Consider the following 16269-nt stretch of genomic DNA (forward strand, 5'->3'; position numbering starts at 1 on the left):
AGAAATAAACAATCTTACTTTACTTACTTAGGCGATCCCTCGTTGGACGAGTAAGATGGTCTTCCATTATGGATTTCCTTGTGGGTCCGTATGTGGCTGTGGAGCCCTATTCTTGCTCTGCATCTTCTTCCACAGTGAGGGCATTGGGTTCCAGGTGGAAGGCGGTCCCGGTTGGGGTTGGCTTGACGCGCTTTCCTCCTGGCACGTTTCTCTCTTTCACCCTCCACTCGTGCCTCCTCAAATTCTGCAGCACTGCTGGTCACAGCTGTCCTCCAGCTGGAGCGCTCAAGGGCCAGGGCTTCCCAGTTCTCAGTGTCTATGCCAGAGTTTTTAAGGTTGGCTTTGAGCCCATCTTTAAATCTCTTTTCCTGCCCACCAACATTCCGTTTTCCGGAATAAACAATAAACAATCATTTCCATAAAGATCTAGTCGGAGCTGCTTCTGAGTCAATATGCATGGACTAATCTAATATTAAATAATATAGTGTTGAAATTTTACACAGTTAGGAGACCATTGCTAAGCACCTCAGCATTTACTAACCACTCCAGGTTTCTCACCAAATACTGTACCAGAATAATTTAGACAGAGCTCTTCTCACAGCCTTACCATCTAAACATGTTTTGCTAAAAACATAAGCTGTGAGTTCGTGATTGGGGTGGCTGGTCTAGGATCACCTAGCAAGTGTCATGGCTCAGTGGGGACTAAAATCAGACTTTCCTAAGATTATAACCATTACCCCATTTTGGCATTTTAGAGTTTGGAATAGTTTTCTTTTTTGTTTCATTCTGGCACTAGAAGTCAGTCAGATGGCAGAGAATGCTTCAAGCAATGTGTGTGTGTTGCAGGGGGAAGTCAGCTTCTGGGCAGGAATAGTGGACTGACGTGTCTTGCTGGTGTACTAAAATGAGGGGAGCTTTAAAAATAAAGAAATAATTTCCAGTCTCTGCTACTAACAAAGGTATGTATAATTTTATTTTCCAGAACATAGTTGTTACCTGCACGGCACATCTTGCAACAACGTTGACCGTTATAAGGATATTCTCCATCATTACAGCGAAACGGTGGAGATTCAGCCTAAAAGATTAAGAAAGATAAATTTCAAGCAACAAAGTATATTATTCTATCTTAAATATGTGACTTCATGGCTTTTTAAAAAATCATATTTTGTTAGCTATCATGTTCACATGAAGAAAGTGCTTTGCTACATTTTCAAAAAGTTAGAAACGTATTTCAGTGTTGAACAAAAATTGTTTATTCCATCCCATCTCTCTCAAGAAGAGAGCTTGAAATATTTTATATTTCGACAACAACAAGATCCTGCAGCCAACATGGAGGATTCCATGATGTGAAGTCTAATAAACTAGTTTTCACAAACTTTACAATATTGATTCCCAAACTTTGGTCCTTCAGCTCTTTTGGGCTTCCCAGAATTCCTGATAGTTGGCCAAGCTAAACGGGGTTTCAGAGAATCATAAAATTGGAGGAGACCACAAGGGCCAAGAATCAGTGCCAATGGGGAAATGTAAAAGTATGGACAGATATAATTAGATGATAGGTAGATTTTATTTGTTTGTGGCACACTGTCCACTTCAAAACCTTATGTTAATACAGTACACAGTATACTCTCAGTCTACTGGCATTCATTGAGATTTGTAGATGCTAGGTAAGGGCAACTTCTAGTTGCTTGAGAGTTACTATTAAAAACAGGCCTATCTAATACCAACATATTATATCCCACACCATAAACTCTGTGTTGATATGATAATAATATTTAAATGCAGCAATTAAATGCAAATCAAGATAAATAAAGACAAATTTATCTTAATATAACAAAGTTCTGCTGTATTATAAAACCTGGTTTTATTTTCCTGTATTATAACGATTTATTTTAATCCATTTTATTTAAAGTATTTTTTTGCTGGTTGCTTGGGTTCTGGTTAACTGAGAGTCTGCTGTATCTAGTAAAACAAATCAAGGACCACCAGAGCATGTATTGATTGACAGCAGGCTCACATCATAGGAAATAACAGAACAAAATGGGATTTAAAAATAATAAGTACAGTACAGGTCTTCAATGACATTGGTAACTAGGAAAATGGATGCTCTTTGTAGCCCACTGCTAGTGCTTTCAGAAATTTACAACAGATCCTTTAGGCTAGTACTGCAGAGACAGCAGCCTTCACTGCAATGGATTTATAAACAGGACAAAAGTAATGTCAAGTAGTGTATTTACAAGAACACAGGTTTATGAATCACTGTCTCAGCCTAATCTTTGTGTCAGTAAGAGTTTTCGCAGGATTTGGATGCTGAAACTTGCTTACTTCAATGCATCTGAAAAGATCTGAACTATTTAATGTATGAGATATCCAGTTTTAGGCTGCAGAAACAGCTACAGTAATCCCAGCTGGGTAACATTATGACATGATTAGTAACATAAAGTTGAGTTCTCAAAGTGGACAAAGATACAGTAAAAGTCTGGACAGCTGTGGAAGAAAAGTAATCCTGAATTTAAATGTGTGGCATAAAAAGATACTTCCCATTCCTATCACATTAACTTTAAAGGATGAGGTAGCAGGTGATAAAGGGTTCTATGCCAGTGGCTCCTGTCCCCAAAGTTAAAGGGCAATGGCTGCTGTTGCTGGGGGGAAGCCCAGCTCAAGCTGATATGGGAAGGGAAATGAAGGGAAGGCGACAGGAAAAGGGTGGAGGAGGAGGAAGAGAAGGAACCTTGCCAGCCTCTCCAGGCATTTACTGGTTTTCCTTCTCGTCCCTTACTTGAAGGAAATCTGATCATTTTTTTGCACCTTAATACCACTGAGCTAGTGAACTTGCTGACCAAAAGGTCGGCGGTTCGAATCCAGGGAGCAGGGTGAGCTCCTGCTGTTAGCCCCAGCTTCTGCCAACCTAACAGTTTGAAAACATGCAAATATGAGTAGATCAATAAGTACCACTCTGGCAAGAAGATCAATTTGAAAACATGCAAATATGAGTAGATCAGTAAGTACCACTCTGGCAAGAAGGTAACGGTGCTCCATGCAGTCATGCTGGCCACATGACCTTCGAGGCATCTATGGACAATGCTGGCTCTTCGGTTTAGAAATGGAGATGAGCACCACACCCCAGAGTCGGATACAACTAGACTTAATGTCAAGGGGAAACTTTTATTCCTACAGAGTTTAGTTTGAATTAGGATAGGCTCCAGCAAAGGATCACCGCCTTGTTGGGGCGCTGGAGTTTGAGCACCTCAATGATGTCATGAGCGAAACCGTGAAGGGCCACCCAAGACGGGACGGTTGTGGCAGAGAGGTCAGACCAAGCGTGATCCCTGGGGAAGGCAATGGCAAACCACTCCAGTATCCTTGCCAAGAAAACTAAATGGACCAGTACAACCAGAGATATGTCGGTATGCCATTGGAAGATGGGACTCCCAGGTCGGAAGATGGCCAAAATGCTACTGGGGAGGAGCAGAGGATAAGTTCAACTAGCCCCAGATGTGATGACGCAGCTAGCTCAAAGCCGAAAGGAAGGCTAGCGGCCGACGGTACTGGAGGTGAACGACGAATCCGATGCTCTAAAGATCAACACACCATAGGAACCTGGAATGTAAGATCTATGAGCCAGGGCAAATTGGATGTTGTTATTGGTGAGATGTCAAGACTAAAGATAGACATTCTGGGGGTCAGCGAACTGAAATGGACTGGAATGGGCCACTTCACATCAGATGACCACCAGATCTACTACTGCGGACAAGAGGAACATTGAAGAAATGGAGTAGCCTTCATAATCAATAAGAAATTCGCTAAAGCGGTGCTTGGATACAACCCAAAAAATGACAGAATGATCTCAATTCGAGTGCAAGGAAAGCCTTTCAACATTACAGTGATCCAAATATACGCCCCAACCACAGCTGCTGAAGAAGCAGAAGTAGATCAGTTCTATGAGGATCTGCAGGACCTACTGGATAATACACCAAAAAGAGACATTATTTTCATTACAGGAGACTGGAATGCCAAGGTGGGAAGTCAAATGACAACTTGGATCACAGGCAAGCATGGTCTGGGAGAACAAAATGAAGCGGGACGCAGGCTGATAGAATTCTGCCAGGAAAACTCGCTGTGTATAACGAATACTCTCTTCCAACAACCTAAAAGACGGCTTTATACATGGACTTCACCAGATGGTCAACACCGAAATCAGATTGACTACATCCTTTGCAGCCAAAGGTGGCGGACATCCATCCGGTCGGTGAAAACAAGACCTGGGGCTGACTGTAGCTCAGATCACGAACTTCTTATTGCCCAATTTAGAATAAAACTAAAGAGATCAGGGAAAATACACAGACCAGTTAGATATGATCTCACTAACATTCCTAGAGAATATACAGTGGAAGTGAAGAACAGATTTGAAGGACTAGATTTAGTAAACAGAGTCCCAGAAGAACTATGGACAGAAGTCCGCGACATTGTTCAGGAGGCGGCAACAAAGTACGTTCCAAAGAAAAAGAAAACCAAGAAGGCAAAATGGTTGTCTGCTGAGACACTGGAAGTAGCCCAAGAAAGGGGGAAAGCAAAAGGAAACAGTGAAAAGGGGAGATATGCCCAGTTAAATGCGCAATTCCAGAGGTTAGCCAGAAGAGATAAGGAACTATTTTTAAATAAGCAATGCATGGAAGTGGAAGAAGACAACAGAATAGGAAGGACAAGAGACCTCTTCCAGAAAATTAGAAACATTGGAGGTAAATTTCAGGCAAAAATTGGTATGATAAGAAACAAAGATGGCAGGGACCTAACAGAAGCTGAAGAGATCAAGAGAAGGTGGCGAGACTATACAGAAGATCTGTATAGGAAGGATAACAATATCGAGGATAGCTTTGACGGTGTGGTGAATGAATTAGAACCAGACATCCTGAGGAGTGAGGTTGAATGGGCCTTAAGAAGCATTGCTAACAACAAGGCAGCAGGAGATGATGGGATCCCAGCTGAACTGTTTAAAATCTTAAAAGATGATGCTGTCAAGGTGATGCATGCCATTTGCCAGCAAATATGGAAAACACAAGAATGGCCATCAGACTGGAAAAAATCAACTTATATCCCCATACCAAAAAAGGGAAATGCGAAAGACTGCTCAAACTTCCGTACAGTGGCCCTTATTTCTCATGCTAGTAAGGTAATGCTCAAGATCCTGCAAGGAAGACTCCAGCAATACATGGAGCGAGAGTTGCCTGATGTTCAAGCTGGGTTTAGAAAAGGCAGAGGAACGAGAGACCAGATTGCCAATATCCGCTGGATAATGGAGAAAGGCAGGGAGTTTCAGAAAAACATCTACTTCTGCTTCATTGACTATTCTAAAGCCTTTGACTGTGTGGATCATAATAAATTGTGGCAAGTTCTTAGTGGGATGGGCATCCCAAGCCACCTTGTCTCTCTCCTGAGGAATCTGTACAAGGACCAAGTAGCAACAGTCAGAACTGACCACGGACCAACAGACTGGTTCAAGATTGGGAAAGGCGTATGGCAAGGCTGCATACTCTCACCCAACCTTTTTAACTTGTATGCAGAACACATCATGCGATGTGCGGGGCTGGATGAATGCAAAGCTGGGATGAAAATTGCTGGAAGAAACATTAACAAACTCAGATATGCAGATGACACCACTCTGATGGCCGAAAGTGAGGAGGAGCTGAGGAGCCTTCTAATTAAGGTGAAAGAAGAAAGCGCAAAAGCCGGGTTGCAGCTAAACGTCAAAAAAACCAAGATTATGGCAACAAGAATGATTGACAACTGGAAAATAGAGGGAGAAACCGTGGAGGCCGTGACAGACTTTGTATTTCTAGGTGCAAAGATTACTGCAGATGTAGACTGTAGCCAGGAAATCAGGAGACGCTTACTTCTTGGGAGGAGAGCAATGTCCAGTCTCGATAAAATAGTGAAGAGTAGAGACATCAGACTGGCAACAAAGATCCACCTAGTCAAAGCCATGGTATTCCCTGTAGTAACCTACGGATGTGAGAGCTGGACCTTAGGGAAGGCTGAGCGAAGGAAGATCGATGCTTTTGAGCTGTGGTGTTGGAGGAGAGTGCTGAGAGTGCCTTGGACTGCGAGAAGATCCAACCAGTCCATCCTCCAGGAAATAAAGCCCGACTGCTCACTGGAGGGAAAGATACTAGAGACAAAGTTGAAGTACTTTGGCCACATCATGAGGAGACAGGAAAGCCTAGAGAAGACAATTATGCTGGGGAAAGTGGAAGGCAAAAGGAAGAGGGGCCGACCAAGGGCAAGATGGATGGATGGCATCCTTGAAGTGACTGGACTGACCTTGAGGGAGCTGGGGGTGGTAACGGCCGACAGGGAGCTCTGGCGTAGGCTGGTCCATGAGGTCACGAAGAGTCGGAGACGACTGAACGAATGAAAAAATCCACGGATTCAACCATCCACAGCTTGAATATCTGTATCTCTCAAACCTTGATTTCACCAGTTTAAAAAATGGACATCATTTTACTACAACTATGTATATCATGAGATTTTAGTGTTCATGAGTCTTGGCATCCACTGTGCATTCTGGAACTAAACCCCAACAGATACTGAGGTCCACTGTATTTTATTTTAGGCTTTTGGTTTTTACGTACTTGAAAGTTTGGCACGTCCTAATTGTTCAGAGACAGTCACGTTAATTAGGATTGTTGCTGATATGCACCTTCAAGTCATTTTAAACTCAGGGCAATCTTAAGTCTAAAGTTTAGGGCAGAGGGGTAAATGGTATTAGAGGGCCACATTTGGCCTGCAGATCTTAAGTTTGGGAACCCCTATCTTAGACAGAGAGGGGGGCAAGACAGTTTGCTTTTCTCTAAAGCATGCTTTTCTTTCCTCTGCCTCCCACTGGTCTCAAAAGCCTTATGGATAGATAGCTTTGTCCCCTTCTACATGCCATATAAAATACAGATTATCTGTTTTGAACTGGATTATATGGCAGTCTAGACTCATATAATGCAGTTCAAAGCAGATAATCTAGATTATCTATTTTAATAATCTGGATTATAGGGCAGTGTAGAAGGGGCCTTTGTCTGGTTCAAACAGGATCATTTAGGCCCAGACTGAGCCACCACACTCTCTTTCCCTTTGCTGTTTGATGGGAGAGGGATGTTTTTGTTTAATAACCAAATAAATGTGCTAAATCAAGTCATGTTCTATTGAGAGCAGTGGCAATGTTCCATGTTTTCTTGAAAAAACACTTCACTTGATATATTTCAGGTCCTTCCTAGGGTCTTTCCACGTAGCCCTATATCCTAGATTATCAAGGCAGGAAATCCCACATTATCTGAGTGTGGACTCAAATAACCCAGTTCAAAGCAGATATTGTAGGATTTTCTGCCTTGATATTCTAGGATATAGGGCTGTGTGGAAGCAGCTGACAATGGCTCAATGTTATATAATTCTGGGATTTGTAGTTTGTTGCGGTTCCAGAGTTACCTAATAGGCTACATAACCTACAGAACTACAAACCTTAGAATTCGATAGCACTGAAACATGGCAGTTAAAGTGATGTCAAAGTGCTATAATTCTGCAGTATAGATAGATTCCAGATCACACATTAATAACTCCCCAACAGGATTTGGGCAATTAATTCTGAAATCTGCAACATTTTATTAAAAAGCTCTCTTATCCTCAGATAACTTTTCTGTTAGAATTAATCGTGGAGGACAAAGCTGCTACATTTAAAAGTCCATGAAAATATTTCTCTATGAGTATGGTAAGTTTTGAAAACACAGACGAAAGCAAAGCAATTTATGCTAAAACACCATATTATTTTAATGATCTTTCTTTTTAAAAAAATTAGTTAGAGGAAATGTTAAATTAAAAGAACTGAACACAGAGATTCTGTTCTGAGTAAAACAAATACAGAATGACACTCAGATTCTATACTTGAATAAAATCTGAGGAAAATAGTTAATGGTGCTGGATTTATCAGGGAACAAGTGTTTCCCTGTATAAAAGAAGGATCAATAGGTACCCACTTAAAAGCAATAGTTTTCACGAGGGCCCGAAGTTGGCCTAAACGCCTTATGCATTTGCCTACATCTTAAGCTTGCCTTTTTGCCTTTAAACTGGGTCCAGAATGAACAAAAACTTAAATACAGTCTAAAAGAAATTGCTTTTTTTTTTACCTGCTCCCTCAGTCCTTTCCTTTCCTCAATATCAAGGAAAGGACAAAGAGAGAGAGGTCTACATTTCTCCTTCTTTTTGTGATGCTATGTTGCCCTGTTTTGGTCAAAACTGGCTCAAGAACCAGCCTGATGAAGTTGTCTCTAAAGCTTTCTTGTTCCTCATTTCAGAACAATTTGGTTTATCCTGACAAAAACATGTAGGGTCAGGCATTTTTTCTTATTTCCTGATATATTACTTTCTGTGTTTTAGCCTTTCATGACTGGGATAAAAAAAGGAAAGAAATATTATTTATTTATTTATTTATTTATTTGGGGTGCTTCTACCCCGCCCTTCTCAACGCCCTAGGGGGGACTCAGAAAATGACTTGTTTCTTTACTCTTTGAAGATTTACTCACTTATTATTTGATTTTTTAATATTTATAATCTATCTCAAGAATGAAATAACATCCCCAATAGCCTCTATGTCGCAAGAGTTCAGGGAATACTACAATGTTAAAAAATCAACTTCAAAAGTTGAATAAATAATGAACTGGATTTTAGTCAGACTGGTTAAATGGTCTATATTAATATTACTTGCAATTATGCTTTAATTTTAAATATATTTTTGCATTTACAAGAAGCTGATGCAACTAAGTAGAGCAGAAATATATTCTAAAAGGGTTGCTGTGATTTTTCCGGGCATGTCCTTATTCCAGAAGCATTATTTCCTGGTGTTTCACCCACATCTATGGCAGGCATCCTTGGAGCCCCCAGTGGTGCAGTGGGTCAAACCCCTGTGCTGGCAGAATTGCAGACCAACAGATCAGACGTTCAAATCCAGGGAGAGTGCAGATGAGCTCCCTCTATGAGCTCCAGCTCCCCATGCGGGGACATGAGAGAAGCCTCCCACAAGGATGGTAAAACATCAAAACATCCGCGCGTCCCCTGGGCAACATCCTTGCAGATGACCAATTCTCTCACACCGCTCCTGACATAACAAAAAAAAATCCTCAGAGGTTGTGAGGTGTGTTGGAAACTAGGCAAGTGAGTTTTATATATCTCTGGAATGTCCAGGGTGGGAGAAAGAACTCTTACCTGTTTGAGACAAGTGTAATTGTTGCAATTGACTATCTTGATTAGCATTGAAGGGGCTTGCAGCTTCAAAGCCTGGCTGTTTACAGGCTTCAAAGCTGCAAGGCCATTCAATAGTTTTATAGTATTATAATAGTTTGATGGCTGCCTTTGAGGAGGAGCTGAGAAATTGGTTGTATTTTAAATGCTTTTTTGAAGAGCGGGTAGAGTTTGTTAGTTTTAGTTGACAGGAGAAGGAATATTTTGGAATTATTTCTGTACTTGATTCTTTTGTTTCGATTTTTATTTTAGTCTCTGTGTTTCTCTTTTTTGTTTGTTGGATTTAAGTCACATTTTTGAAAACTTAATAAAAATAATTTTAAAATAAATTTTAAAATACCCAGGAACAGTTTTAGATTAAAGCCATGAGAAATAATATAAACAGCCAAAAATTCTGTGTATTGTGGCATGTTAAACAGTTAAAAACCTGATAATAATAAAAAACTATGTTCTGATGTTGTGCGGGAAAGAAGGCAGTATCGCCTCCAACTGTGCTCCCAAGGAAAAAGTTCCAGAAAGTGGTGCCACAACAAAGTGGGTCAGAGAGGGTTATATTCTGTCCATTCAGGCTTTTATTTATAGCAATGTCTACAATGAATTAATCAAACTTTGGCAATCTAAGAAGTTTAGTTTCATTTTCCATGTGGTCTCTTCTATGTGGATTCGGCATCTTTTGCTGCAGACACATCTGGGTATTTCCTGGATGTCGGGGCAGCAGCCATGATTGGTTTCTTTGATTTCAGCAGCCCTTGATTGTAAGCTGAAACCTACAGAACACTGGGCAGAGCTTCACAAATTCAAGTCTTATAGATGGCCCCACACTCCATCTTTGAACCAACACAGAGTTTGCTGCTTCAACCTCTCCATCTTGTAGTTTTTCTCTTTCCTCCAGCTTTTGCTTAATATGATTAAACCCTGAAAGCTGCTTTCTTTGCCTGAAGTCAAAAGGCATTGATACAAATGTGCCTTGAAAAATAGGTATATCTTTTTTACACGACACAATGACAACACTTTGTTTTCATTTGACTGCCAAAGCTCCTTCCTGTGGAATCCTGGGATTTGCAGTTTCCAAAAACCTTGAGAATTCTCAGTTAAAGAAACCTAGTGCTTCATTGAACAACTGATTCCAGTTAAACAAAGTAAAGGCAGTTCCCAAGTCATGAACATTTGACTTACAAACAACTCATAGTTAAAAATGGGGGTGAGATAACAGGAAGTGAGAGAAATCTACCCTTCGGAAGGGAAATTCACTCCTGGAAGATTTATCATGGAGAAAAGGGGTTTCCATTGAAGTTTTATCACCAATCCTTGTTTCAAAAAGCTATTTTTTTTCAAAATTTATTTATTTATTTACTGTATTTTTACAGGGGACTCAGAGGGGTTTCCAAACTGGCAAAAAATTTTTCACGTCAGGAGCGACTTGAGAAACTGCAAGTTGCTTCTGGTGTGAGAATTAGTCGTCTGCAAGGACATTGCCCAGGGAACACCCAGATGTTTTATTGTTTCATCATCCTTGTGGGAGGCTTCTCTCATGTCCCTGCATGAGAAGCTGGAGCTGACAGAGGGAGCTCATCCATGTTCTCCCCATATTCGTACCTCTGACCTGTCAGTCTTCAGTCCTGCTGGTACAAGGGTTTAACCCACTGCACCACCGGGGGCTCCATAATTGGCAATAATTCAATGTCATACAAACATTATTTATTTATTTATTTATTTGGTAGTTTTGTATACCGGTCTTCTCACCTCCATTCGAGGGACTCGGGCCGGTTTCCAACATCAATATTACAGACCGTCATTAAAACATCATATTTCTAAATCACACTAAAACATTAAACATACAATTATCACAGGGACAGAAAGTGAGGTGAAATTCTCTGAACAGGGCTGGGGCACAGACTGCAAATCAGATGCCACGGGGGTGTTAATCCTTCACTATGCTATCCAAAGCTGAAAATATATACATTTTTGGTTGGAGTTACACTTAAAAGTGTACCTGTTCCGACTTACATACACATTCAACTTAAGCCAACAGAACCTATCTTGTTTTGTAACTTGGGGACTGGTTGTAGTATCAAAGTTTTGAAACTGTGTAGAGTGCAGGATACTCCTCTCACTCCACACACAGCTGAACTTTATCAAGAAAAGATAAACAACTTGCTTTCAGAGTGAAAAACATGCCACATTATGTTCAGACACTTTTGCCTCCAGGAAATAAACGCCTTGAAAAGACTCCAAAACCATTCAACGCAGGCGCTGCAGCCCTGGGTGTGTCAGAAGCAGAGAACTTGGCCCTCCAGGTGCAGCTCCCATCATACTTTGCCAGTCTGGGCAATGGCAAGGCATGGTGGGAGTTGTAGTCCTCCTGCTTCCTTGATCTTGTGGCCTTTCTTGTTTCCAAGTTATGGTGAACCTCTCCCTGGGCTTTCTTGCTCAGATTTGTTCAGAGCGAGTTTGCTTTCACCTTCCCTTGAAGTTTTCTTACCCTTGCCCTGACAAAGTGCAGGGATTTAAAAAAACACAGTACGTATCTTGGGCTTCTTTTCCAGGTTAGGAAATAACACAAACAGTGAAATCTTCGGACACTTACCTACATTTGTAAGCTGTATGCCATCTTAGCCCCAATTACTTTTAATCAACTCTTAAAGTGTTTTAAAGAACTTATTATGTTGTAAAGTTTGAGGTGTATCACATTTGTTGATTTTGAGTTGTTACTTTAATTTTATTGAGTCTGTCTTTGTTATATGTTACTATTGGCATTGAATGTTTGCCACTGTGTTTTATTTTGCTGGAAGCCACCCTGAGTCCCTTTGGGGTGATAGAGCCAGTTATAAATAAAGCATTATTATTATTATTATTATTATTATTATTATTATTATTATATACATAACAAGATTAGTACACAGCAACCAAGATCACTATGCTGGCTTTTCAATACATCTGAGAACCACATATGTGGGGCTGATTGGGGTGAATTGTAAGGGTGATACATAAACATGCTTCTTGGCAGGGGGTTGGACTGGATGGCCCACAAGGTCTCTTCCAACTCTATGATTCTCTGATGTATATATTCAGTTTTATCATGTTTATTTACTGTGTTGTTGTAAGTGCTTGACTTAACTTACTATATTAAGCAGGTATCCTCAAACTGCAGCCCTCCAGCTGTTTGGGCCTTCAGTTCCCAGAATTCCTAGCAATTGAACAAGCTTGTTTGGGCTTCTGGGAGTTTGAGGCCCAAACAGCTGGAGGGCTGCAGTTTGAGGATGCCTGATATAGAATGATTCACGTTTTATCAAGCCTTTTTGTTTGGTTTGGTATTGTGATATGGCCTAAGGTCTAATCAATAAAATGTACTACAACTACTATGCTAGCTGTTGTATTTGATCACACGTCGGACACTTCCCAAGTGTCTAGGATTGTGTGATGTATTGGCAAATAATGCGTGCAGATCCGAGTAGGGTTGCCTTTTGCAGCTGACAGGTGGTAATTTTGTCAGTGCCAATTGTTTTTAAGTGCAGGTCAAGGTCTTTAAGCACTACACCCACTGTGCCAATAACCACTGGGACCACCTTTACTGGCCTGTGCCAGTCTTTGCAGCTTGATCTTTAAATCCTCATATTGTGTAAGCTTTTCCAGTGGCGGTGGAGTGGGTTAAACCCCTGTGCCAGCAGGACTGAAGACCGACAGGTTGTAGGTTCGAATCCGGGGAGAGTGCGGATGAGCTCCCTCTATCAGCTCCAGCTCCTCATGTGGACACATGAGAGAAGCCTCCCACAAGGATGGTAAAAACATCAAAACGTCTGGGCATCCCCTGGGCAACATCCTTGCAGACGGCCAATTCTCTCACACCAGAAGCGACTTGCAGTTTCTCAAGTTGCTCCTGACATGACAAAAAAAAAAAAGCTTTTCCAGTTGCTTCTCTCAATTCTGCTGCATTATTATTATTAGGCTTATCCATAGGAGAGAAAGGCCGAGAAAGACACCTGAAAAACAAATTATCAAAGACTCTTTCTTCCTTTCTCTTTTGTGTGCAACCAGACCAGGCTTGTAGCTGGGGGAGGGGGGGCTTGAGGGGCTTCAGCCCCCCCCCCCGAAATTCTCAGGGTGGTCCGCGAGAAGGCCTTACTGGTACATTATTTAAACTGTTATGTTTATTCATATCATGATCTGATCACCATGCTCAATATATCCCATATGCATGCGAGTATTGGGATAATGATACAAAAGGTTTGCTAGGGTAGATCCCCAGCCCCCACCCCCAAACAAAAGGTTTGCTAGGGTAGATCCCCAGCCCCCCCCCCCCATCAAAACGTTTGCTAGGGTAGATCTCCAGCCCCCCCCCCCCCCCCGCCAATCAAAATCCTGGCAATGGGCCTGAACCAGACTGTAGAATGAATGCCCTTTGGCCGCCATAGCTCAGTGCAATGGCAACCTGGCTTTGGCGAGCCTGCTGAGCATTCCTTCACATTAAAGATCCTCCAAAACTATCCTAGAGTTTCCCAACGATGAACAATGTCATTTAAAAGTGGTGTCAAAGTCCACTGATTTGTAGAAAAAGCAAAAACCCAATTTCCGGTTAGAAAACAACAAGCAAGCAAACAAAAAAAGGGAAATCTCCGGGTTAGTCAGCAGAGGAGAAAGTAAAGAAAAAGGTCTGCGGCGCCAAAGCTACCGAAGAAAGGTCTTCCTTTCCCTTTGAGTCTCAAAGTTAGGGGAGAGGAGGAGGAGGAGGAAACAAGGGGGCTGGGAAGGGAGGCCGGCCCAGGGCGCAAAGCCTTCTCCATTTTCAGGGAAACAGGTCTCTTTCGCGGGAGCGAGGGGAGAGTCACCCTGGAGGAGAGGCGCGCCTCCACTGCGGAATGAGAGCACTTTTGGCCTCCCTTGAAAGGCTACTCAGGCGTCGCGGTCCGATCCGGGCTTACCTTCTCCAGCAGCGCCGCCAAAAGTATTAACCGCACCGCCTTCGCCATGGCCCACGCTCCTCTCTCTCTCTCTCTCTCTCTCTCCTCCGCGGAGAAAGGGTTCCGATCCTGTGACTTCGGCGGGGAGGAGTTTCTGCCCAGACGGCAAGTGGAGCAATCGGCCGGTTTCCCCCGCCTCTCTCCCCTCCCCTCCCCTCCCCTCCCCTCCCCTCCCCTCCGGAAAAAGTCCTGAGAGGAGAGCAAAAGGCAGGACCAAGTGAAGGTCGGGGAAAGCACTTCCTCCCAGAGAATCCACAGCTCAGCAACTCCTGGAGCAACTTGGAGGCCAGCCCAGCCCAGCCCAGGCCGTCAGGGAGGGCTGCCTGCCTGCCTGCCTGCCTTTGACGTCAGCCCGTCCGCTAGAGAAACTTTTCTGAACTTTGTCGAAGGCTTTCGTGGCCGGAATCACTGGGTTGTTGTAGGTTTTTCGGCCTGTATGGCCATGCTCTAGAACAGGAGTCCTCAAACTTTTTAAACAGAGGGCCAGGTCGCAGTCCCTCAAACTGTTGGAGAACCGGATTATGATTTGAAAAAAAAATGAATGCATTCCTATGCACACTGCACAGATCTTATTTGTAGTGCAAAAAAAAAAAACCCCACTTAAAAACAATACAATTATTAAGATGAAGAACAATTTTAACAAATATAAACTTATTAGTATTTCAATGGGAAGTGTGAGGCTATTTTTGGCTGATGAGATAGGGTTGTTGTTGTTTGCTTCCAAGTACTTTCAGACTTAGGTTGACCCTGAGTGAGGGCTGGGTAAATGACCTTGGAGGGCCATATCTGACCCCCAGGCCTTAGTTTGAGGATCCCTGCTCTAGAAGCATTATCTCTTGACGTTTCACCTGCATCTGTGGCAGGCTTCCTCAGAGGTTGTGAGGTCTGCACTTTCCTGCTATCTAAACTTTTCTGGTCTCTGGGTTCATCTACACCAGGCATGGGCACACTTGGGCCTTCTCTCCAGGTGTTTTAGACTCCAACTCCCACCATTCCTAACAGCCTCGGGCTCTTTCTTTTCCCCCTCAGCCCCTTAAGCGTTTCATGAAACAATCAGAGCCAACTCACACCTCCCAACAAAGGATTCCCCCAGGGAGGAAGCAGCTAATCAAGGTGGCCAATTGCAACATTCACACCTACCTCCAACAGACAAGAGTTCTTTCTCCCACCCTGGACATATATGAATAAACCCCACTTGCCTAGTTTCCAACACAACCTCACAACCTCTGAGAATGCCTGTCATAGATATAGGAGAAACAACAGGAGATAATGCTTCTGGAACATGGCCATACAGCCCAGAAAACACCACAACAACCCAAACTTTCGAAGCCTTTGGAGATTAAGGAGGCAGCAGTCCCAAATGGGATTTGGATACTGGGGCCCTTTCCAAACAGCTGAATAGAACTCCACATTTTCTGCTTTGAACTGGAATACATGGCAGTGTGGACTCAGATAATCCAGTTCAAAGCAGATATTGTGGGATTTTCTGGCTTGATATTCTTGATATTCACCGCACCACCATGGCGAAGGCGGTGCGGTTAATACTTTTGGCGGCGCTGCTGGAGAAGGTAAGCCCGGATCAGACCGCGACGCCTGAGTAGCCTTTCAAGGGAGGCCAAAAGTGCTCTCATTCCGCAGGGCCCGGCTTTGTCTCTTTCTCTGCCTATGGACATGGAAGTTCCTACTCTGGCTGTGGAGGGGTGGGGGAAGCTTCCACCCTAGACATTCCACAGATATATAAACTCCACTTGCCTAGTTTCCAACAGACCTCACAACCTTTGGGGATGCCTGCCATAGATGTGGGTGAAATGTCAGGAGAGAATGCTTCTGGAACATGGCCATACAGCCTGGAAAATTCAACACAACCCAGAATGAATGTCGTTTGGTATCGGCTTACCTGCCATGGCTCTGTGATAGGAAATAGAGGTTTTACACTGCCTTTTCACTTGTACCAAAGAATTCGGATGACTCACCAAACTATAACTCCCAGGATCCCATAGCATTGAGCTCTGGCAGTTAAAGAGTTGCCTAAATGCCT

The 16269-nt window shown here is 42.7% G+C and overlaps 1 protein-coding gene and 1 long non-coding RNA gene across 2 annotated transcripts in view; one reads left to right on the forward strand and one right to left on the reverse strand.

The window, feature by feature from the left end:
- The window catches only part of LOC132770915 (uncharacterized), a 15091-nt gene extending 14044 nt beyond the window's left edge, over positions 1–1047 (forward strand). The window contains exon 4 of the long non-coding RNA XR_009631034.2: positions 983–1047. This is a non-coding gene — a long non-coding RNA (uncharacterized lncRNA). The remainder of the gene's footprint in view (positions 1–982) is intronic.
- The window catches only part of LOC132770907 (tumor necrosis factor receptor superfamily member 6-like), a 24958-nt gene extending 10573 nt beyond the window's left edge, over positions 1–14385 (reverse strand). Inside the window, exons 1-2 of the mRNA XM_060768314.2 lie at positions 14193–14385; positions 997–1075 (exon numbers count right to left, since the gene is read on the reverse strand). Of these exons, the coding sequence (XP_060624297.2) occupies positions 997–1075; positions 14193–14240 (127 nt within the window). The 5' untranslated portion in view covers positions 14241–14385. The remainder of the gene's footprint in view (positions 1–996; positions 1076–14192) is intronic.
- Positions 14386–16269: the final 1884 nt, after the last annotated feature.

This window comes from Anolis sagrei, chromosome 1 (genome assembly GCF_037176765.1).
Source record: "Anolis sagrei isolate rAnoSag1 chromosome 1, rAnoSag1.mat, whole genome shotgun sequence".
NCBI classification, from domain to species: domain Eukaryota; kingdom Metazoa; phylum Chordata; class Lepidosauria; order Squamata; family Dactyloidae; genus Anolis; species Anolis sagrei.